At 40.9% G+C, this 26,016-nt stretch overlaps 1 protein-coding gene across 8 annotated transcripts in view; it reads left to right on the top strand.

The window, feature by feature from the left end:
• Positions 1–26,016, top strand: part of mef2aa (myocyte enhancer factor 2aa) — a 79,285-nt gene that overhangs the window by 23,488 nt on the left and 29,781 nt on the right. For 7 of the 8 annotated variants that reach the window (XM_047822474.1, XM_047822473.1, XM_027161486.2 and 4 more), the window contains exons 3-4: positions 3,230–3,447; positions 14,611–14,814. In XM_047822474.1, coding sequence (XP_047678430.1) covers positions 3,394–3,447; positions 14,611–14,814 — 258 coding nt within the window. In that variant the 5' untranslated portion in view covers positions 3,230–3,393. The remainder of the gene's footprint in view (positions 1–3,229; positions 3,448–14,610; positions 14,815–26,016) is intronic. The other variant, XM_047822475.1, reaches the window with a different exon arrangement.

The following is a 26,016-nucleotide window of genomic DNA, read 5'->3' as shown; positions in this document are numbered from 1 at the left end:
CCACCACCATGAAATATATAAACATGTTGGTGGTACATTTAAACAAACATCATAATGATTAAAAGTACATAGGAAGTAAAGGTTTTTTTTTTCTTTCTCAGGATGGATGAATGCAGTAAAAAAATCATGATGACTGTTATATTAACTGCTTACTGAAACTGTCCAGCAGGCAAGTGTGAAAGAAATACTGATATATAAGCTCAAATATACAGTATAATCTGCTTGTCCTGATTTGGGCATTTGTGGCTGTGATCAATTCTTTCAGCCTTGCTGTTTTAACTCACAGCTTTCGAATCACATCTGATGAAGTGACTGTATGTTTGGACAATACTGAATAATGTTAGCGTGCACTTCAAATGCAACTGAGTCTCTTGATAAATACTGTAGTAAGCAGTAGACACAGGAGCACTGATGCAGAAAGACATCTTGTGTAGTAAAAAATGTTGTTTTTAAGAGTGGTGTGTGTGAGTGTGTGTGTGTGTGTGTGTGTGTGAGTGTGTGTGTGCCTTAAAACTAACCACTGTACAGAAATCATTCATCTGATATTTCTTAAACAGGGAGGCAGAAGGGTTCTGGATCAGCATTTGTAGTTTGTATTAAAAAGCTTCAATTCACATTCCACCCACGAGAACTGATCTCCTATTACTCTATAGATTTTTGAAAAATATAAAAACTGGAAAACATTATTACTCAATTATCATTTGAATCCACCTTTGCACAAGAGCTCTGGAACCTCTTGCAAGCACTCGACTTGCTTGTACGACATATACAGCGTTTGTGACAGCTTTGCTGCACTGATAGACACATAAATAACGCAACACAGACACCACAGGTTTTCACTTGACAAGGTGTTGATTGCCTGAACAGCTCTTTCTGCATGTCTCACATGTGACTCACATGTATTGTCATTAGTCAAATGTCTTAAACGAAAGGAATTTCATTTTTACTACACATTCAGTTGTCTCACACAGCAGAGAGATCGGCCTTTCGGCTGAGGCTGAGGAAGTGTGTCGCTGGCACAGAGAGGGGGAACCGGAGAAAGCACAACACATTCATCAGCCTCTGTACATTATTGTATTTGCATGCTTCATCATTAGTGCCAGTGTTTGGTTTATATTAATCCTCCCTGTGCTCATTGTAATATTTGATAATAGATTAGAGGTTTCAGGGCAGGTTATTGCTCACAGCTCGGGCACTAGTTTATAGTTTGTTCAAGCAGATGCCCTTGCCTTGAACACGTTAGGACGAGTGGGTGTATGAAGCATGGCTCGAGTGAATCTGTCTGTAATGCAGAGAAATAGAAGGAGCAATAAGGCACTGGTGAATGATCCATTTTATGAGCTAGAAGCCACGAGACACCCTGAGTGAAAGCAGAGTGCAGGGCCGAATCTGCCATCTTGCTGCTCCATAATGCATTATCCAAACGCAGGCACACAAAGCGGAGCATGCCAGAGTTCCTTTCAGAACGAACGCTCCCTTTATTCATCACTGGCCACAGGACTGAAGCATGTCTGCTACCATTATACTGACAAAATGTCATGACACAATGCATCGTGCTTACAGACCTGCAGATGGCCATAACAGCGTCAAGTACAGGTTACAGTAGAACTGTTAGCTGTGGTGCGGCATTTGGATGACTACAGATATTCACTTTATTACGTACTTGATTTCTGTAAGTTGTCTTTCTCATTTATGTATTATTATATCTAGAATTTTTTTATATTTCGCTCATTTATTTCAGGCTTTAAGTTGTTGGTTTAAAGAGGTTGCTGTAGACACATTGAAAAGTCCGTAAGTAAAAAAATAGTCTTCTGTTTTCTGTACTTCATATCTAATATCCCAGAACAGAATTAAGAAGAATAAGATGCAGGGCCATGGTCCTCCTGCCTGGGCTGTGTAGGACATGGTGTACTGATAAATAAAAGTGTTGCCCATTCACTTGGGCCATAGGGAAATTTCTCATTTGGCTCCAGTCTGGTAACAGTTTCCTACTGTGAGTTCCCAGGGACGTGACCTCCTGCGAAACTTTTCAGCAGTGCTGAAGCTCACAAAGTGACTCATGGACACCCAGACACCATCTATGTTTTAACCTACTAATTATTGGTCCTCTGTGCCTCTGCTCCTTCTCAATCCTCCTGGTCATCACATTCTGCCAGAGCACAAGCACAAAGAGCAGGACGGCTGTGTTTCATGTCACCTCTCCATCTCAGGAGTAGAGTGAGTGTTCTCCAGCTTTCTCGGCTGCAACTCTCTGATCAGAGATGTGTTTACCTAGGCATTTTCTATTTGGACAGAGATGATGAATGCCTCAGTGGCGGGGTTCTTTGTGAGCAGGTTGGCTCTTGGAGCAAGGGCGAGAGAGGAGGGGCAGACGGCGGGCTCTCTGGGGGCAAAGCATGCTCTGAAGCACGGGCCCACAGTGCGAATTGCCTCATCCAGTGCCCTGAGGAATTAAGGCTAATATCGGCCCGAGAATGGGCGCACACTTAATCATCTTAGGAGTGAGAGCAGGCAGCAGGAGAGAGAGAATAAGGCTGTCTCTGGAGGCATGCATGTGTGTGCGTGTTTATCTCCTACAGCACGACAGTGGGAGACAAACCTGGACGGGAACTGGGTAAAAAGAAAAACTCGCACAGCGAACACATAACACAAGAAGGCAGTCTCGGGGTAGTATACATTTTGAAACCAGACAGACGTCTGATCTACTTTCTGGTGTCGTATTGATTACAAGTTCTCACTTCCCACTTAATCAAGTGCTAGTCCCCCAGACAGCAGAAAGTATTGCATTCCAATAGAGTTTTCATTTTTAGTTTTGCCCATCCGCATATCTATATTAGATTTTAATAACGGACAGAGTGCATTCTTAAATACACTCTGCCACCAGTGAACTGTATGGCATGGCTGGAATGTGTGAGAGGAGGCTTATGAGTACGCTGTGTTGTGTTGTGTTGCTCTGTATTAGTGGCTTTGGGTTGAGCCCCAGCTGTTTTCTGAGATGCAGGTGTGGAGAAAAGATATTATCATGGGCCTCTTTCTCATATCCTCTTCACGAATGGCAGCCAATAGAACACAGAGTGCTCGCCTCCTTTCATCTGCCTTGCAGCACTTCCTATGAGTTCGAATGTCACTAACTCCTGCTCTCTTTCTCTCTCTCTCTTTCTCTCTCTCTCTCTCTCTCTCTCTCTCTCTCTCTCTCTCTCTCTCTCTCTCTCTCCCCCTCTCTTTGCAGATAGCAGTGCAAGTGCTTCAAGAGAAAGAGAAGGAGAGACAGAAAGAGAGGAAGATTGAGAGAGGAAGAGAGAGTGTACAATGTGCTAGTGGAGCAGAGGAAGACAAGAGCGGGTGTTTTTCTGATATTCTCTGGGTGCCAGAGAGACTGACTAGGACGCAAAGATGGGACGGAAGAAGATCCAGATCACCCGGATTATGGATGAGAGGAACCGCCAGGTATGACGTTTTCAACTTTCACTTTTTTGGTAGCATGAGATTGTTGGTCCTTTACCTTACTGATATTGAACAATATTGACTCTAATAACTATTGCACAGAAAATGAACTAAAATCTTTCCTGAACATGCTGGGGTTTGAAAAATTAATGAAACCAACAATTGCAGTGATAACAGTAGGGTAGCGTGGTGATGTATCAGCTAGCGCCGCTGTCTCATAGTCCACCGGTTCAATCGCAAGCTCATGTTACTGTTAGTGTGGAGTTTCTGTGCACGTTCTCCACCGTGGCTGTGCGCATTTTCTCTGGGATTTCTGGTTTCTTCCGATCTCTCAGAAACATGTCAGCAGGTAGATCAGCTGTGCGAGATGTGTGAGTGTTTGTGGGTGTTTACGTTGCCCTGAAATGTATTGGTGTTCCATGTAAGGTGTATTTCTGCCTTGCAACCGGTGTTTCAAGATCCACCATAAGCCAGACTAGGATTAAGCCATTACTGAAGATTATTATTATTATTATTATTATTATTATTATTATTATTATTAGTAGTAGTAGTAGTAGTAGTAGTAGTAGTAGTATTTATTTATTTGTATGTTTATTTATTTTATTAGTTGTTGATCTTCAGTAAGTCCTTTAGCCTGGTCACTCTTTCAATGGAGACTGGAACATTGGGTGTGACACAGCTAGAAAGGGACAGCGGGTCACAAATTGACACCTAGAGAAAATGCAGTCTAGCCATTTCATCTCCTGGCATGTTTCTGGAAGGAAACTGAAGAATCAAGAATAAAGGCATGCAGACAAGAAGAAAACATGTACTCTCCTGGTCATGGGCACCATGTATATACTCAGTTGCATACTCATTCACACCTAAGGGGCAATTTAGCATCACAGATCCACCTGCAACTATTTTTTTTTAGGAGACAGGAAACTGGAGAACCCAGAGGAACCATGCAGAACTCCACACGGAGAGTAACCTGAGCTCAGGTTCCGACCAAGCAATGCTACCAACTGCACTACTTTGCCCCCCTATAATATTATATTTTGTCATTTTCATATATGTTTTATATTTATTTAGTTATTTCTCAGCCTGTCAGTCTGCCATATGCCTGTCAAGTATATCAAAATATCAAAGTGCTTTATTCTGAGCATAGTATAAAACTTAAACTGTTTTTAATTGTAATTCTTGTCATTTTTGCGCTTACAAGATTTACAGATTTGGTGTAATATTCTCCGGGGTGTAAAGTGTCATATCAGAAACTTGGAACTACTGATTAAGCTACAAGTGACTACAATATAAACAAATCAAAAATATAAAAACATGATATAAGGGGAAACTCCTAAATGTTATTAAATGAATAATAAACAGATTGTTTTGCTTTCTGGGGAATTTCTAATGTATTTAGGAAGCAAAGGAAATGCTCTAAGAATGTAGGAATAACAGCTTAGCAAAGTGCTCGAGATGCTCAGCTTCACCACATCAGAACATTATGCTGCTATTAAACCATTTAGGACTTAAAATGTCATAAGCATCTGTAAACAGTTAGCTAAGGACTTCTAAGTGCTTATTTGCATAGTATTCATTATTACTATCCACTGAGCTTAGCAGTTAGACAAAAGACACAACTGACAGAGTGGAGAAGCAAGTTGATCATCTTCTATTGGTCTTAAGTTCAATAGTGCAGTGGCTAAAATGACCGCCCCAGCATTCTTCTGAAACATTCCTAGACTGCCCCATCTTACGCCTACCACACAGACGCTTGTTAGACCAGGACACGTTTACAGAGATATATACAGACGTGGCTCCCACACGCCACCCTACAATTTGAGCCCCCGGAAAAGTTGATGAGGCAGCAGAAAGCCTGTGTTAGCCAGACAGGATGGGAGCAGAGGCTAGCAAGAGGTGACTGAGGTGAAGAGGGCTGAATGTAGCCTCTCTCTCTCTCTCTCTCTCTCTCTCTCTCTCTTGCTCTCCTTTCTATCCTCAGTGGAGAGCTCAGGCCCAGAGGGGGCCCTGCACTCCCTGTGGTTGCAGCTGCTTGCTAGTAATTAGGAGCGGCCACTGCACCACAGCACCCTCTCATTAGCAGGGAGGGTCAGCAGGACACACAGCATCCTTCTCTCTGTCTCTATCTCTGTCTGTCTCTTGTCTCCTTCTTGCTCTCTGGCAAAAAAAAGTGCCAGCTCTGGCCAGCCACAGAGACAGGCTGGAATTCACCCTAGTCTGCGCTCGCTAAATATAAACAGCGCAAGCCAGCTCTGTCTGCTCTGCTCCACCACTGCCTCCCACACACATCCCTTTCATTCACGGATGTCTCCACCAACTACTCCTCAGCACTCTTTCTTGTAAGGAGAATACACCGTACATGAGTTTTTGGGTTGGGCTGATGTAAAACATTGCATCCTTCAGCAATAGAGGCCTCTGTGTGATTCATCCATTATACTGCATGTGCAGATTTTTCTAAGACTATAAGGGCTCCTGTTTAAGGATTCGATAATGGAAAAAGAAGTACCGTGTCAGAACCTGGATGCACCCCATTCACACCCTCTCAAAATATCATTTGCACCGTCTTGCCAGCGAAAGAACTTTCTTGCCGCACTGGCGGAAAGCTAATTGAGGTTTTTGCTCACTCTCTTGAGGGTGATAACATAACAGCCAGTTGCAACCCCCCCCCCCCCCCCCTTCCCGCCCTCCGGCTCGCTCCCGCTCATCCCCGTCTCTCCGACAGCAAGTGTGGAGCTTGCAGTTCATTCGAGTGAGAAAACTCCAAATTTACAGGACAGGCCAATTATCAGCATAACACCAGCGCTGGGTGGGATCCAAACAGGGAGGCAGGCAGACAGAGAGATGGCTGAGAGGAGCATCAGCATCTGTACTCTCTGCCCTGGCCTACAACATCAGCAAAAAAAAAAAAAAAATTACAGAGAAATACAAGGAAAGGGAAAAAAGTTTGTGTGGAATCACTTTGTAGCCCAGTGCTGAATTAATGAAATGTATTCATTTATGCTGGAGTAAGGAGTTTCAAGTCTAATTTAATTGAAACTACGGGCTGAAGTGGCAGGGAGTGGCTGTTTAAAATGCACCACTTTGCAAGTCATCATTGGGAACATATTATTTTAGCAGGGCTCGAGTCTTTACTGTACATGTAACCATAGCTCTACACACAACACTCACTGACTTGTAATTAATAGTTATTGCATCCAGCAGATTTCAAATGTCAGCATCTGGATCTTAGTTAGAGGTTATCACTGGTGTTAGAGATGACTTCTCACTGGAGGCTAGACAGAGATGCCTCATACTCCTTTATTATGGAGCATGTGTGTGTGTGTGTGTGTGTGTGTGTGTGTGTGTGTGTGTGTGTGTGTGTGTGTGTGTGTGTGTGTGCACAATATAGTGTAGTCGTTTATATACTGTATGTATGTTTATGTGTGTATGCACATGAATGCAGGTGTGTGGATGTGGGTGAGGGTGTGCACGCATGCTTGTAGGGGTGTGTGTGTGTGTGTGTGTGTGTGTGTGTGTGTGTGTGTGTGTATGTATATGTGTGTGTATTCGTTCACCGCATGACTGTTGTTTCTCTAAAGTTGGTTATTAGTATACTATGCTCATTGTGGAGATCAGTTTAAATCTTTATCTGTATATTTGCACTATCACCAGTTTGCTTTCACAGCACTGAAGCATCTTAAATAGGCTAATTAAATAAACTGGCAATGCAGCACACTGCTTCTTCCAGCATTATGAGACGTGCTCTAGAAAGCCTTGCTGACCTGTTATACAGTCCGTAATTGAAAAATCTGTCAAAAAAGGCTCCTTTTCAAGAGCAAGACATGACACACTTCTGTTTTTGCATCATATTGATATTGTTGCTGCTCTGATATTGTTGCAGAGGGTTCAGGGTGACATTTTGTGCTCTGTTCTGCTCTCAGAATGACTATTGCAGTCTAAGCTGATTGAACCATTGGGATTGTTTTGTCTCTGAGTGGGCTGAGTATAACCCTAACAGTATTTTGTGCTGATGCCAGTTGAGTCTCTTCCTCTCTTCTTGACTCCACGCTGTGTATTCACACCATATTAAAAACGGAAGAGGTGTAGACCCTGTCATGAACGCTGCACCATCCTTCAGGAATGTTCCCCTGGATGCCCCTTGCATGCATTCTGGAGGAGGAAGAGGAGGAAAGCAGGAAAAGAATGGAAGGAAAGAAACTGGCGAGTCTCGCAGCTCAGCTTGGTCCTGACAAGCTAATTGTAAAGCTTTGCAGGGGCGGATTTCTGCCATAATAGTGCAGGAGGGCAGAATTATCACGTAACATGGCCTGCTTCTCCCTCCTCCGTTCTCCTCAGCCTATTTGTCTTTCCCCACAGTTTGAGCTCTGATTTACTTTTCAAGCTCTCAAACCCTGTAATTACTATCCTTGACGATGAAGTGCACCTGTCTTGTCTGGACTGCGGCATGGAATTTTTAGGCAAAAATGTGCTATTAAATTAGCTCCCAGAATCAAGTGGGTCTTAATTACCCTAGTGGACTTAAAAACAGTGCTAATAAGAGATGCCTCTCCTGGAATAAAAAATGAGCTCTCCAGTTTGCTAGATTGTGTAGCGACAGCACTTTGCCTCATGGATAACAGAGCATAATATGATAAGTGCCATTGTAAGTAAGGACTCCAGGGGACAGTTCTGCGAAAGCATGCAACAAAACCTGTTTAAGTGGAGAGAGAGACAGAGAAAGAGAGAAAGAGAAAGAGACGGATGCAAGAGGTTAAAGGCATCATACCCGGTTTCTTTTCAGTAGACTGTTTTTTTGTTTTTTTTTAAAATAAATTTCCTTGTGCACATGTGTGTTCCTCCTGCCTAACAACGTCCTCTGTACACCATTAAGCAGGCTCACTGGGGGTAATTGCCCAAGTCATTAAAAGTTTGATGATTTCGCTGTTGGGAGGAGCATTGCTCGCCCTTGCTCAGGCTCACTTTGACATAGGCACGCTGCATGCTCACGACTCTCATTCTCTCTCTCTTTTTTACGTCTATCTCACATCATCTGTTCTTCAGCACTTTTATAGAAATGCACAACACACATTTCTCACACAATTGGAGTCTCAGAAGGTCTTGAGTTAACACTGTTTTGCTTTAATGGCTTAAAACAAGCTTAATTATAGAATGGAGGCCTGCGAGAGACGTAAGTCGAGTTAAAAGGTTGCGCTAGTCATAGCTACTTTTATACTGTAGATATCTGGCCTTGCAATATTTGCTAAATTTATAGTGGATTATTTAAAGTGAAGCAAGTTTTGTTTTTAGTGTAATTACATTAGCTTGCAGTAGTAGGTTTTGAGGGGAAATAGTGTAGGTGGCTTTTGTGTGTAATTTCTGGCTGATGTCAACATTTACATCATTCCCCACCTCCCCTCCTAGCCGCGAGACAGTGTAGTGTCTGATGATTCATTGTAATAGCGAAAACAAAATCATCTAAGTGCACCAGATCATGATTAGATCATTCAGAGAGTGGTCATGAAATTCTTGCTCCCACGTGTTCGATTTTTACTTAATTGCAGCAACAGTAGCATTAATGTTATTTTGTGATTTTAGTTTTAAACACAGCTCATGTTAAATAATCTGCCGAATAAATTTGGTTAGAATCTTGTTTATGTTAAGTTTTACCCAGTTTCCCAGCTTCAAAAGTGTCTCACATTTTGGAGAAATTAGACAAATTGGAAGTATTTCCTGTAGTATAAATGATCAGATTCAGCATGCAGTGGATATCACTGACCTGATCCTCAGGCACTCTGCCAACATTTATGCTCTTTTCTGGCCAGACATCAGAATCTTTTAGGTTGCAGTCTGATTGGCTGTCTGCACTTCTGTACACGTACACTTCCGTGCACCTGTTTCCAGCGGAAAAGCACCCTGACACAATGAACCTTTTGCTGAAAATTATAGTCAGCAGGCTGAAAAAAGTTCCATTATTAAAGAGCTTTTGTTTGAAGCATCTTCTCTCACAGGTTTGCTGATGGACTAGTCAGATCACTTCTTTCTGTGAAAGTAAGAGGGTTTTGGTCATGTATATTATAGCAAAAGTTCAAAGTTGGGCTTGTGACACTAAGGCATCACTGTTATTTAGCCGTGGTAGGGACAAGAAGACCTAGAGAAACCAAGGTTAACCCACCACGGCCACAGCTGGCCTGCTCGAACCCCCGGGCTTCCAGAACCCTGCCATGAATTGTAGTCATGTAGCCATGAATTGTAGTTATTTGACTCTGATATGATCAGACAGTGAGGAGAGACCCCGTTTCTGCTTCTTAGGCCTGCTTATCCCTTTGCTAGGAAACTTGGCTTTATACAGTAACCGCAATATGAAGACTGGAATTGACATGTAGCACTTATGCTGCACCTCCTACTCTCACTGAATGCTTTTCATACACTTTCCCCCATTATAAAAGACACACAGACATCTACACCTTCATTGCCCCAGACTGTTAGAGCCTACCATGGCTTGTTTCACATGCTGGCTATCATCCCTAAGGACAGCTTGTGGTGCACTGCTTGACTGACAAGCCAGTCCTTGTCAAAAAATCATGCAAAGACAACACAGACACGACAAGCATGATGGCACATACACACATACACTCCCACAGATGTAGTGAGACAAATAGATAAATACTTAAAAAAAAAAAAAAGAAACCTTATTGCCCTCTGTATATTCCATCACCACATTCAAGGCTTGAAGAATGCATTCACTGCCAAATGTTTCCCCCAATTCCTTTTCCGATCTTTTTTTTTTTTTTTTAAACTCTCTTCATCACAATTCCTTGTTCTTCTGTTATCACCCCTAGTTACACATTCATTACATTCACATTAAACCTCTTCGCGAGCAAGATGAGCACGTAACTAGACCTGCTTGCATGGCTTCGGAGAGAAAAGCAGATGATAGAGTGGAGGAACCAAAGACAGACCAATCAGACGAGCGTGTAGCTGGAACAGAGTTACACTGGAAACCTGCTCACTAGAAAAAAAATAATATTTGAAAAGGTCAGCGTTTTCATTTCTGGCATACAATTAGATGAGAAATGCTAATATAATTACTGCATGTCTGGCATTGCAGGTCATCAGAGTGACCTTATCAGAGGCTACACAAAAGTTAGAAAAGAACTAGGGAGAAGTTTGTCATACAGTATATGACTCATAGTTAGACTTCTTTGTTTCAGGTACTCAATATCTCTTAGATGTCAGTCGAAGCTGTTCCCAAAATATCTTTTCATATTGACCAAACCATTTGTACCTCCCATTCATCAATACACTAATCCTCCAATTTTACAGGAAACATGAAGGTTTCAAACCTTCTCTCAAAACATATAACTGGTTCTGTTGTTAATATTTCACTTGGTTTATAATGGTACAGTATACTGTATTCTCTACTAATACTCTCCTTGTTTTGAAAGCATTTTACATTTACAGCATTTATTGTAGCAGATGCCCTTATCCAGAGCGACTTACATTTTATCTCATTTTTATACAACTGAGCAATTGAGGGTTAAGGGCCTTGCGCAGGGATCCAGCAGTGGCAGCTTGGTGGACGTAGGAATCAAACTCACAACCTTACGATTGGTAGCCCGTCACCTTAACCACTAGGCTACCACATCCCACATTCATAACTTTTGTCAAATGTTGCTGAACCACATCCTACGAGGATGCATGTAGTGGGTGTGTCTGTGTGTTTCAGTGATCAGAAATGTTGTCTCATGTAATCTCTAGCAGTCACCAGTGACTATGGTGGTGTTTACTGGGAGCAATGCCATGACCTATATGTAATGTATTTTATGCAAATAGGGTCATAAAACTGTGTCTTGGTTCAAGCTTGGGAGTGTCATTTTCTCATGGTGTTGTACAATAGTTGCATAATTGCTTGCACTGATTATGTTGAAACACATCAGGACTGTGGGAGTGCTGCTAGGTTTTGTTCATTGTCATGTTTATATTGATGTCATACATATTTCCTTTTTATAGTCTGGCTTTGGGAGGATATGTTTCCTGTGTGTGGTCTGCCACATGAAAGTGTCGGAGTGTGTGTGAGTGTGTGTGTGTGCATGCATGTGTGCGGGCACATTGAAGTATCCTGCTGTGCAGGTGAAATTAAGTCCTGTCCTGGATCAGCCGGCCCATGCATGCTGAGCAGCAGTTGGACAGAAAAATGTTCTAGCATAGTCCATCACAGCAGGCTTTCACTGTTCTTGCAAGGGCATGCTAGACATTCTCCAATACCACTATCTGTATCTGTATTAGGATTCGTGGCCTATACCGTCAGAAACACTGGGAAACTCTGTAAATTAGAAAAGAAAGCCAAGAGCTAGAGATCCCAGCACTGCCAGCATGGGCACGGTCGAAGTTTGTTAACATTAAACACATCACTTGGGTCTTATTTGGTCCGAACTAGAAATGTGCACATGACCCTAAATGCATCGTATCTTACTGAATTTGGTCTTTGTTTGTCTGACTGTTCACACTTACCCACATGAAGGTAAAAATTCTGTGCCAGAATACTTTTTTGTATTGCGTACCATGGAATCTGTACTCTCAATCAGCTGCCCTTGTTTCACTTTCTAAACAATTTAACTTACAACCAATTGATGAAATGTTTGGTCCCTAAAATGTAACATGTAATACTTCAACTACAAGCTCAAATTAAAGTGCTAGAATAAATACCTTACTGTGATTTTGATCACTGCCTTTCTACTGTTATCTGCTGTGCCTTTTTTACACCCCACCCGGCAGATCTGATCCTGGGAGATTTCGTGTTGTGTTGTGATATGTGGAGCAGATTGGCATTGCCACAGCTATGTGTTTTTCTGCTGGGGAAGAGAAAGCAAGACTAATGACATCTGGGAACGCAATGTTTTTTACTGGGTCTTGGGATTAAGAGGAACACAGTGCAGGCTGCTCTCAGCTTGCTCTTCATCCTGGACTGCACAGGTACAAAAGGACTGCCTACTCTACTGGCTCAGCCAGAACCAGCGTTTTTACACTTCCTCCTCTCTCGGCTCTTGCAGGATGGACAAATGCATCTGTAACATTTGCAATCGTATTGAAGTTGTGTTATTAAGATTTCAGTTAGGACACTACATGTCTTTCATTATACAGCAAGACTAGAAGGTGGCATGGTTGTTAGTTTAACTCTGTGCACCATTACATTGGATTTTGATTGGGACAATGGCTAGGAGGCTGAAATGAATTAATGGTATTGATATCCATACTGATGAAACCATACGAGCATCACAGCCATATTAATATTTAATCGTTTCTGTCTGACTGTGCTCTAGAGCAGAGCCAATAATTCAGCAAAAAGTTCAGTTATTAATAGAGGACAACTGTAACATAAAAACTGAATATGATTTTGATTGTAATCTTGTTGAATTTTTGTATATGTCAGATGAATCACTCTAAATACCCATTACTTGAATACGGTGTAATGAGAGAGGATTGGTGTTGTTTGGACGACATTGAGCACTGTAATCACCTGCAATTTGCAACATGTGACATTACTCCTACTCCACTGGTACTGACCCACGTGCTGTGTGCTTTCACAGACACTCTATAGCTCATTGGATTATATTGCACTGAAAGGGTTGCTGCAAGCTGTGACCAATTAAAATTGAACAAAGCCAGCACATCTACTTAGCTCTGTTTAGTAGGTCAAAGAAATTGGCGGAAGTAAATGCACACACATTCACACTCCCTATGACTCCTTTTTGCCTAAGGCACTGCTTTTCTAAGCCACAGCTTTACCATCCATGGATATTTTGCCATGTGCCCTGCCAACCTGTTCTGTATGAGAGCAGATTACCACCCTTCTGCATACTGTCATTCTGTCACTTCAATATCACATATGCAAATCTGCAGTTCACCTCTTTTATACACTGCGTGTTAAAGGAGAACATGTCAGAGAACTAAGCTTTTCCTTTTCCTTTATGCTTTTATGCCTTTCAACTTTTTCTGTTCTGAATTGACTTCCTTTTGTGAATGATGCTTGAAAGATTTTCCTGGATTTCTGCTGTATATACTGCAGGTAAATATAAGCAGCATAGCACAGCTCATAGAGCCTAAAGCCTGTGAATAGGTCATCTGTTTATGGCTCAGGTTTCTACAGCATTGATCTGTGAGCTGCAGTAGTGTCCTCATGTTACAGTTAGAGCAGTTACAGAACAGGGCTGTGAGCAAGAGCATGGGAAGAGTGATGACCCTGATTGTGCAGGCTTGGAGCCATACATGCAGCTGTCCTTATTGATGACCCACAGTGACACGAGCATGGTCAATGAGCTGCCCAGTGGCCAAAAGAGCCTGAACATGGACTTATTAAACGCCAAGACAGGACATCTGAATCTAGACAATCCACACTATAAGGACTCCAGTCAACAAATCATCTATAAACTGTTAACAGCCTGGCAGGTGGTTGTCATCAATCATCCTGTCAACTAATTCTGAATAATATGTTTATGCTTGTTGATGTTTAGATGACTATCGAAACACTTTCAGCTCAACCATTTTATCTGGACTTTTAGTAGACATTTAAAATTTTGAAATTAGTAAACGTCTAAAAATGGGTTTAATATTGTTATATTTGGAAAAAATATGCACTATGGGCTATACTGTATGCAATAACTTTTCACTTATTATAGATGTCATTTTTTGCATTGTAGAATATCAGTTCATCCCCAGTCCCATCAGCTCATTCAGTCTCTGTTGTAACCATATTTATGAATTTTTAAAAACAGCAAACAAACTTCACATTTCAGCCCATGTAGCCTATTGGTGGTTTGTAAAATATATATCATGCAGGATTGTTAAATTGGTGATTTCTGTCATGGTGTCCAAAGTATTCTTGTCCAGTTCCCAAAATTACAGTTTTAGTAGTTGAAGTGATGGATGACAATTCTTTCCTCTAAGTGAACAAAACTCATCAAAACAGAGCATACACAATGAGCCATGTATACTGATCAATAAGAAAGGCAGAGACACCTTAGTTTGGAAAAACACATTCTGACAATGACTTTATTGTGATTGGATAACTGCTGGACATCAGTCCTTTTAGAATAAACTATTACACTACAAGCAACAATCCAAAACTATCCTCATTATTATCATTTTGCCTTACATGTGGTATACTTTTTATTACCTCCTGTCTCTCAGGTCACCTTCACCAAGAGAAAGTTTGGCTTGATGAAGAAGGCCTATGAGCTCAGTGTCCTGTGTGACTGCGAAATCGCCCTGATCATCTTCAACAGCTCCAACAAGCTCTTTCAGTATGCCAGCACTGACATGGACAAAGTCCTGCTCAAATATACAGAGTACAACGAGCCTCATGAGAGCAGGACAAACTCTGACATTGTGGAGGTGAGTGGAGTTTCATTAGCTACTTTGGGTCTGGCTAACAGTCAGTTCAGAGGAGTACACATGGAAACATATGTGAGGATGTGCTTTATCTGCTATTCTCAGGCTGACTAAACATATGAATCCCTAATATGATATACATGTACAGTTCCACTACCAACTGATGAAGTCTCCAATGTTTATGACTAAAACAATATATTTGAGTTATGCATATAATTATCATGGCAATGGATTATAACCTGGAAGGAGATTCATTGCACATCACTTTTAAATAGAATCTAATAGTTATAGCTCATATTGTAAATTAAAATTCCAAAAGAATTGTGAAGCTCACACAGCATTGTTAGGGACTCTAGCTGACGGGAAACCGTTTCTGTCTCATCCCTGTTCTGGTAGGTTTTCAGGATATCTGCTAGGTCTGATAAGTTTAGCTCAGCTTCAGTGTGAGTCAGACAGTGAGGATCACCAAACAGCTCCATGAACACTTATACCGGATACATAGTGAGAAGTCTTAGTTTTGTAAGATTGCAAGCTTTTTAAAAACAAAATAGTATAAGCATTTCACACCGCATGTATTTCTTTCATTAAAATGCCACCCTCTGTAGCTATTGTTTGTACTTTATTTTTTACTAAATGAAAAGCCACCATGCAGGTGCAGTAGCAGTAACTACAAGAGAAAGGAGCTTGCTTTTTCCCAAACCTTCTTTGATTGAACTGGTTTTATTGAACACATTTGTCATTAGTCAATCTTTTCATCACAGCTCTGCTGTATTTCTGATTTCTCTGGCTCAGGCCAAATGAAATGCACACACTTTACACCTCTGGTTTGACAAGAGGATTTAATAGCTCAGTCTTCTGACATAGTGTAGAATGCTCTGCAGTATCACAGATCAGAAGGTTAGGAGTTTGATTCCCAGCATAGCCAACCTGCCACACACACAGATCCTGTCTTACAGTATGATCCTCTAATTCTATCAAATTGGGATATGTGAATTAAAAAAATAAGGAAAAAATCAGTCTCGGGAACACTTGGTTTAGATGGCATGCTAATATATCTAGAAAAAAGTTAACATGGTCACACATACAGTACGTAACATAAACTACAGTGTATTTTTGGGAGATAAGAGGAAAACATTGAAAATGGAGGACACGTTAAAACACAACATAGACAGTAACTCAAGTACTGAATGGACCCTGGAATCACCATGCTGTCTGCTAAATAAAAGTCATTATATAAATGGGCTAAATGGTATGAAAGGCATCAGCTGTGTAGCATTAGTTTTTTATTCATGCTGATGCCACTGCAAGTGCATTACCTGCTTGGCAGAGATGTAAAAGAATTGCTAGTGTTTTTATTTTCCTATCAAGGGCCCTTATGCTTGCCCTGCCTTCTGCAAACTGCCTTCAGTTGAGTTAAAAAGAAATAGGTTAATGTAAAAGGATTAGATTCATGATTCATGCTCTTATGTAAGTAACCACCCCTAACTTTGATGTTTCTTGTCTTCATTTTTGAGGAATATGCTACAGAATCATGCTCAGGTGTTTTGTGAACTAGACAAAAGTTTATTGTTGGCAGTCTGGTTGTACTTCATTTGAGTGCCCCGCTGCACATGAGTGTTAAGGTTGATGTGTTCAGCAGCTGATGGAGTGACATTTTTGTACAAGTGGCATATAAGACACACATATCAGTCAAGAGCAGAAGAGTACAGGCTGGGTGGTGAGATGCTGTTTTTTTCCCCATGTCAGAGCTGGCTCTGTGCATGAAAATGTCCAACTAAGCAGTTTTTGTCCTTGCTCAGTGCCGAGCTGCACAGATTCCCCCTCAACCCTGCTGCCTTCTTAGAAAAGCCACCTGAAGCCTGGTCTCTGTTTTCTTATCAGCACCATGTGAGTGCATTGCCAAACAACATGGCCATAAGGTAATCCAGGCAATCGTATTATGTAAGGCTTTGAGGCTGAGGAAGGCTCTGTCCTAAATGAGAGAAAAAGACAGAAAAAAATCTCACATGAAACACTGCAAGTCTGACTATGAAAATGGCAGACTTGTCTCCCAATAGAGCAGGGGTGTCAAACAAATTTGGCCCGCGGTGTAATTATATTTGGCCCGCGAGTTCATTTCAAATGTGCATTACAGCTGGCTAGCCGCATGCTCCGCTAATACTACAAATCCCAGAATGCCTTGCCACTGTATTGACGCGTAGTCACGAACAGCAAGCACCCCTCATTCTCTGTTGACAGTCTTTAACAACCATGCTACAGTCACATCGGGCAAGTTAATTCACCCTCCACAAAAACGGCTAAACGAATAATGTACAATAGGAGCTTTCAAGACAGGTGGGAGGCAGATTATCTGTTCACGTATATAAAGGACAGATCTGTTTGTCTTGTGTGCTAACGGAGCTAACATGTCTAAAGCAAGAATATAACATAAGACGACACTATGAAACGAAACATTATGAGAAGTATAAGGACCTGGACGTAAAGCAGAAGCTCCAGAAGGCGGAGGAGATGAAAAAAGTCTGGTTTCCCGGCAGACTATGTTCATGAAAGCAAAATAAAAAGTGAAGCTGCTGTAAAGACGAGAGTTTGTTTCCATATGAAAAAGGTTGAACATTACATATCAGTTGCAGTTCATTTTTTCAATAAATGTTTGGCCCGTGACTTTATCTCAGTTTTATATTTTGGCCCACTGTGAATTTGAGTTTGACACCCCTGCAATAGAGAGTAACATAGTAACTATGCTGTCTGCTCTGAATATGCACTCAGCTCATCCTAATGGACATGAAAGGCTCAGAACAAGTATTTAATGGATGAATTCTCATTTCACTATCATCACTCACTCTCTTCCTCTCTCCCTCTCATCACTTTTGGTGAATCGTGATTTACATGAAGACACTTACACTTACCCAAATTAAAGAATTACATTAGGTACTTAGACTGTTTGTTCTAACATTTCCTAGCTTTTTCCATTGGGCAGGATTGGTGCTCGTTCCATGTGAGAAGCCAAATCAAAGGTCACATTCCTCCTCACCAGCACCATCTGTAGATAAAGGCTTGGCCTTGTAGCATGTTAGAACAGATGCCACACTTTCCACAGATGGATTTTTGCCTGGGGTGCAATTTGATAACTTAGTACAGGGCGACGGACTTTGTCTGTTGGGACCAGAACCATAGCCTGAGATCTTGAGGAAGGGTTTCTGAAATAGGGGTAATGGGGTGAAGAGTCCATGTGTGTGCCTGTGTATGCATATCTACTTTGTGTGTATGTGTGTACACGTGTGCATGGCCAGCAAGCAGCAGTTCAGCTTCAGTAACACCCCAGGCGACAGGTGAAGCGTTGCATGAAATCTCCCTTTGTGGATCCTGTCCACTTCTCTGTCTGATTAAAAGTGGCCACGATCCCATCTGTGTCTCCCTTTTCAAAGGTTCCTGGTCTGAAGCGATCCCTTTTATTTACTGAATAGGAGTGCAGGGTTGATGGAGCGTTTCCTCCGAGGTTACAGCTCTCATTCTGGGAGTGTGTGGGGTCTTTAAGGACCACAGGTGTTCTAGCATATCAGGTCTCCACCAGCACACTCTGTCCTTGCTTTCACCTTTTTTTTTTAAAACTTCAGAAAACAAAACAAAAAACCCACCTTGCATTTCATCGCTGAAGGGGTTTTATTTGAGCAAATTGAGCAATCGCATAAAGCTGAATGTAATAGGACATAGAGTTAAATAAATAGAAATCATTTGCGTAGACTAATCTAAAGGACAGCCTGAAGCTCTTAAGCACAGTGTTATAGACTCCAGTCCTACTGTGAAACTGCAGTATTAATAATTAATTATGCTTATGAATTCTGAACTGGCCAAAGCAATAGTGGATGACAAGAGTGTCCTGAGTGTCCAAACATTCCCACTATCATTGGGCGATTGTGATATGAAATTCTGACAATGCCACAGCCATTTGTAGCCAGGGGTTCTATACAACTGTTTCCACATTCTAGGTACTGTAGGATGGCAAGCTTTCCTATTTCCCCTAACACCCGGAAAGGCAATAAGCAGTCATATTATCTATTAGCTTTCCCAGCACATTCAGCTGCTTGCTTTAAAAAGATGCATTGTCAGTGTGGGAGAATGTACATAAGTCACTTTAGCCACAATTTAGTAAAGGTACAAGTTTTGACAAACTACTTTGTTATATTTTGATCATAATTGACAACTGTTTCTGTGACAACCATTGAGACAAAAGTAAACTTTTACTTCTCAGCTGGAAGTGCAGCACCTTAACCACAATGTGTCAGTGGAGGATTCTGGGCTACAGGATGTCCTTCACGCACTATGAACAACATATCACACGCACGCACGCACGCACACACACACACACACACACACACACACACACACACACACACACACACACACACACACACACACACACACACACACACACACACACACACACACACCGTTCAACTGTTTTGTGCTTGCTTGCTATGAAGTAAATGGTTATAGAATGTGTAGGCAACAAAGAACTACTTTGCTGACAGGATCTGTGGGAAAAGTAATGACAAGATTATGTCTTGAGCGTTTAGCTGATCTTCTTAAAGAGACCGAGATTCTAGTCAAAACATTTTTAGCTTTTACTCAATTGTTCATTTCTCAACAAAAGAATGATCTGTGCATACTAAAATGGTCCCTAGATGTAGGAACTCACACATTATTTATCGTTGTACATGATATGGGAAATGCATAGCATAAATGTAAGTGCAGTATTGAATCAGTCAGCATGTCTGCAATTTCCACACTGTAGTAAGACCCCTGGAGTTCCTCTTCGTGTTCCTGTGTGTTTCAAATTCAATTTTATTTGCACTGCAAATGAAAAAGCTGCTGCAGGTAATTAAAATAATTCAATCATCTTTACTCTTCTTGGTCTATGACTTGAAGTAATGAAATCTTCCCTGAGTTGCTCTAGGTGCTTTCTCTCTCAGTCCAACGCAGACTCACAGTACATGGAAGATTCCATGTAACTTCACACACATACAGTATGTATCATGTGTGACTGGAAGTACCATCCTTCTTAACATAGTGCATAACAAATCCTCGATTTAATGACTGCTGACTAAATGATCGATCTTCATTGATTAGCTGACGTTCAGTCTCGAGGCTGGCTAGTGTTCAGTATCTCCTGTTCAGTGGAATATTAAACAAATGAGAGGCAAATGCAATGTCTGCTTTTCACAGGCCATGTAAGGCTGACATTTTAACTTGTGGTTTTCAGAAACAAATGATTCTTTATTTCCTGACTGATCCAAATTTTCAAAGGTGGAATTGTATTTGTTGCTTAGAAATTTTGATATATATAAATAATAAACGACTGGCCTGAAAACTTCGCATTGTTTGAAAAGTTAAAGAAGCATCTTTAGCTCTGACGGTTCTAAAGTGTTCACTATACTATTACTTACAATGCATGCAAGTGTGTGCAACAATGTGTTAGCTGTTACTATAGAAGTGATACTTTATTAAATCACTGATTAATCTAAACCTGTCATTTATTTTGCAGCCAGAACTACTGCCTGAGCTGTGCTGTTATATAAAATTCATCAACGCCTTCTAACTAATCACAATTGAGAATTCAAGAGTGCTGGTATAATATAATAAGATACAGTAGAGTATGAAACAGACATAGTCATCTGCTATAGAGAATGGAGGATAAGCAAATCTGGGGTAAGGGCATGTAATAGTTAGCATACTTATAATGGATTTTTGAGTCCTTGAAAAAGAACTGCCTGTCCTTTAATGGTATTCTACTGAGGATGTTTAATGGTCAAAATAAAATTTGCATGATATGTAAATCTTGACCATTTTAAAATGCCAGCTATCCCTTTTTCTCCTTTTCTGTGAGTTTCCACTTCTGTTCCACATGAATTGCACCATTGTCTTTTCATAAAGCATGGGACCAAAAAAAAAGTCAACGTCCCTTGGTCCCTATGCTTGAGATCATGAAGCTGAACATTTAAACTGGCACACAAAGCTTCCAAACAACAGCACAACCGCATTTCTATAGCATGCATATTCAATACACAGCCATCTGAGTCCATAAAGTCCCATTGACAATGAGCTGGCAGACTGAGTAAAGCTGTTGAGAAAAAAAAGACAGTTGTCTGGGAGTGAGGGCGAGGAAAGGAAGGAAATGTGGCTAAGTTGAATGTCTGGGCCTGGGAGATATTTCTGATAAAGGACCTTCCTTCATCACTGTAGCCTCAAGGGAAGGTGGAGGCGTGGGTAAAGGGGTTTAGCTGATGCCATGATGTCACAGGGGACTTTTTCAGAGATTTGACTACTGTGCAGAAGGCCCATGCTTCATTTTTATTAGAAATACCACTAGAGTTAGGTCACTTCTTCTCCTTTACGTGATCCAAAAGAGTTCTGAAATGTACATTTGCCGTCTTATAAAAGACAGCTTGATACAAGCTCCTTCAGATGTCAGTGTGCATCATTACACTGATAGCAAAGTCAGTGAAAGCACACCATGGGCTTTATGTTTAGAAAGAAAGAAACAGAATTGTTTGTGCTGTCAATCACAGCAGGCATAGTGATTAAGACCCCCAGTCTGTCTTAATGAATGCAAATTGGCACATCTGCTTCTGTGCACTGGCTGGCCAGACTGTTCAATTAGCGTGATTGATCAATTATCCTCCTCCTGGTGTTGGGTAGGAGAAAGGAGGAGAAATAGCAACAGCATTGTGAAGAGTGGAAGGGCAAGAAATCCCTTAAGGTCAACCATTAAAATACAACTTAGAATGTCATTTGGGTATATTGAATATCAGTCAGTCTTTAAAATCATTATGATGAGATATAAATGTGGCTTTCATATCTTGGCTGAAAAAGCATGGAAAATCTCTTGTATTTGTCGGCAGTAGCTTGGTGCCACAGTCAATAAAATTCAACACTCTTGTTTCCATGTGCATTTGGACCTTTCGGAGAAATGACTCAAAAAATAATCTCATTTTTATGTCATCCAGTAAATCAGCTAGTACTTCAATTAAACAATGGCATCAAGCAAACAGATATGCATTTTTGATTAAAAATAACTGAAATAAAAAATAGTGAACGGTCATCATTTTAATTGTCTTTTCTATTGCCATTTGTCTCCATTTGCCTGACTGTTAAATCAAAGACTGCTCTGGGGTGCTCTGCAAGCACAACATGCACTGTTAACACCATGGCAATTACAAACCCATTTCTCTTTTAGCAGGCAGGGGTGGCAATCTTAATAGGGGTATTATTTATATGCCGCTGTTGATTCGGCCTTAGTGGCTAAACTCATTTTCCAAACATTAGGGGGCTGGGTGTCTCAGAGGGGCCCTGTCTGGGCTCTTTCACTGACAGATCAGGCCTGGAGTGCCGAGGATCTGCAATCCTGACATGCCTAGATAATCGAGCGGTGCTCCATGCTGTTGGAGCTGGCACCATCCTGGCCTGTCACTACCATACAGGCTTCCCGTAATGGCATTAAGCTCCCAGCCTCCAACCAAATACACTGGCATAGATTTTCCTCCTGGACGTGTGGCCATTTTTAAGGCAGATACTGCATTGTAATCTCTGATAGTGTTGACGAAGATGTAACAGTTGTTAGTAAAGTGTAGATAGATAGACAGACAGACAGACAGACAGACAGACAGACAGACAGACAATAGAAGCTAGCATCTTCATAAGGTGCCTTTAATTTCACCCTGAAACCACATAGTGTGAATGAGCTCATGGCTAGGATATCTATAGTGAGAACCCACACTTTAGTGGAAAAAGGGGTTTTTGAGTTCTTAATTATTAACACACACACACACACACACACACACACACACACACACACACACACACACACACACACACACACACACCTACAGTGCACAGAACTGCCACTGACTTAAGCCATCTTTGAGCTATACTCTCATATCTGCAAGGATAAATCTAAAAGGTGTCAGGCGTTTAATTTATGTTTGATATGCACAGACGACAACATGAGAGATGGAAGGGGAGTAAGATTACATTTTAATTGGTAAGTGCTTAACTTAGCAGCTTGACTTTGTGACTGGCCACAGGCCAGGCTCGCTGTGTGATCTGCTAAAGCCTTGTTTGACATTTGAGCAGGCCACGGGTCTGCATGGTTAGTTACACTGCTTGGCACTTGATTTGAAGAGGATCAGGTGCAGTTTCCTTTGTTCTTAATGTAAAGCTGAATGATTTTTATTATCTAGCCTCCATACCTTAAAAAATGGACATCTGAAAAAGAAATGACAGGAATGCCATTATTGTAGAGCCTCAGTAAGACAAAAAGTTTTTTGTACTTCTGTACACCGGAAGAAAGTTTTTGACATGATAATTTGAGTCATCTTAGCAGCCCTCTTTTTAACAGCTGTCAGTTCGATTCAGATATCACTTTGGCACTATTTTTTTGATGTAACGGTTATTAAAGCTTGTCTAATTTCCCTCATGATCTGTAACATTTCGCTTCATTTCAACGATCCTCATCTCCGTCTCTCTGCTCAATTCCCCAGCGCTCACTCCTTAATGTCTTCTCCTTGGCAAGTCTTTAACCCCCTCCCTTCACCACACATCTTTTCATACCCGTTTCCTTTTCACATTGAGACGTCTCCTTATTAAAGGAGCGATTAAACCAAACCAAATGTCAGCTCTATTGACACAAGGCTAAGCCTCTCTCTCTCTCTTTCTCTTTCTCCCCCATTTTTTTTAATCAATTGGGTGTAGCCAAGGTATTTTTAATAACGTGTTCCAGCCACAAATAATTACAGTTGTTTGCACTGAAGTTTTAAAGTATTCTAATAAATCTGACTTCCTCACAATTTTTTTATGTTCACATTTTCAGCATTATATGAGATCATCTGAAGGTTTGCTGTGCGTGTACGTAATATTTATTGGTGGCAAGTTTTTGTTTCTACTATCCTCATGTTTATCTGAGGAATTTTTGGTGTCTCATAAATGTAAAAGTTTTTTTATTTGCTTCAGCTGCACATCAGGACTGTCTGGTGTTTAATTAGCAAAGGCCAGAATAGATGTGCCAAGTTACTATAACACATCACAACAGTTCAGAAGTACAGTAGTCTGTCACTGTCTGGGATTGCCTTCTATGTTTGGCCAGAGAAGACAACTTTTAGTCGTTCAGATTGACAAAGTGATGTGCTGTTAACTTAATGTCCCAACACACCGAAGCTGTTGTAGCTTCCACATTCTCTTAGTCCACCTTGTAAAGCTTGCTCGTCCATTTCACCTGGTCTGTCAATCTGTAAAGCTTCTGAACAACATCATGATTAACAATATGTGATTAAATTAAAGGAAGAACAAGGATCAGCATGAACTGCCAGAACATCTTCAACACATCTTCGCATGTTCCTGTAATTATATTAGAGTTTTCTATAAGAGCAGTGTCTAATCCAAAAGTCCCCCAAAGGTGTTCAAAAAACGTTTGGAGCCAATATGTGCAGAAACTTCAATCAGGAAAGAAATGTTTCAGCATACGGTGATCTGTCAGAATAACTTTGTACTGATCTGCAGTGATACTTCCCTCTAAGGTGACAGGTGGACACAAACCATGCCAGCAAAATGCCCTGATGCAGAACAGAGCCTAATTGTCTTGAGCTATTACACAAACAAGCCAATATAAACATAAACACCTTGAAAGAGGTTTGGAAGAGAGGATTTATTTCCTATTCAGTATTTGAGGGAAAATGGTCATAGATAATTAATGTGTATTATTTAATTATTAAATGGTTAATTAGCATTCATTCTTAATTGAAGAGATAACAGGTCATGGTATACCATTACCATGGCCATAAACGGTTTATGGAGTACTTCTTATCCTTTTGACTCCTGTAATGTCCAATACGGTGTTTATTCCTGCTTCAGGCCCAGTGTTCCCAATATATGCCCTCGATCCATTTTGTCTCTGCCCAGCATAAAGCAGTTAAAGTACACTCAGAAAGGCTCAAATACAATATACAGCATGTCTCATGAAATCGATCATTTCCATTTTGGAAAGCCTTATAAAAACATTTGCTATGTAAATGAATTGCACTATTCTTTCTCTTCTGCCAGGGTGAAGTACATGTGTCAGGTTTAAAAAGCACTGCCTTAATATACCATGCTGAGGGCCATAACACTAATTGTGTTGTGTTGAGCCTCCCACCGCTTTTCAAAGTGCCCTCTTTTATAGGACAAGGACTCCCTTTCCTTTGGGTTTTCACTAGGACAGGACCAACACTCTTGTTCAGAACATCCCATTTCTTCCTTTGGAATCTGAACCAAAGCAGTGATTTGTGTGCTTGTTGTTTTAAATAAGACTTGAGGAATGGTTTCAAGGCATGGTCATTTTTTCCTCATATGTTAAGTGTGAGAAGGTTGCTGTGGAAACACTGTTGCATGTTTGCTTCCTAGCAGAGAACAGACAGTGAGAAACGTGGTTTAGATCTTCCTCATCTGCACTATGAACATTAGAGTCCAATAACGTGAAAAACATCATGTAAAGAGAAAAACACAAGCAACACAGCGTTATCAAACTTGCACTTTTTCATTTCCAGGTGCCCTTTTTCTCATTCTTTGTTGACCATTAGTACTATGATGCATCACTTAATAGCCTGTGTCTAAAAAGCTCTTTAGCAGTGATGAGATGTGTGTACATGTTTTCAAGTAGTTGTGTGTATGTGCGCATGTGTCATAGCCTCTCATACGCAGCTCTTACAGAGCGTTTCTGCCCTCTTGAGTGCAACGCTTGTTACCTAGTTACTGCCAAGAGAGTCTTATTTTCAGCATGTCATGCCTCATTGACGTCAGTGATTTTTTTTGCTTGCTTCCTCAGCCTCCATTCTCTCACGAGTCTGATATTTTTCACTTCAAAACCAAGTATTCTTCAAAATGCCATGACAAAAACAACAGACAAAGTCTTGTCCTCTGTAAATATTATTCATGAATAAGACTAATGAGGCAGTCTCTAATCTTGAGTGCTCGAGTGCAGCCTTTGCTGACTACAGCTAATCTTTATGCTTTTATTCCCCAAAATTAAATGCGAGAGAAGTGCAGCATGAGCAAATGACTCATTTCACTGTGTCATTTTAGCCCTTTAGTTTGAGATACGCATTGTTGTCTTGAGTCACTTTTTTTTTATTTAATTTCTTGAGGTAGTGAGGTCCAGGTGAATAGCAATGATGTTGT

Source organism: Tachysurus fulvidraco, chromosome 13 (genome assembly GCF_022655615.1).
Source record: "Tachysurus fulvidraco isolate hzauxx_2018 chromosome 13, HZAU_PFXX_2.0, whole genome shotgun sequence".
Lineage (NCBI taxonomy): Eukaryota > Metazoa > Chordata > Actinopteri > Siluriformes > Bagridae > Tachysurus > Tachysurus fulvidraco.
Note: the sequence above shows the minus strand (reverse complement) of the source record. Positions and strands in the feature narration are given on the sequence as shown.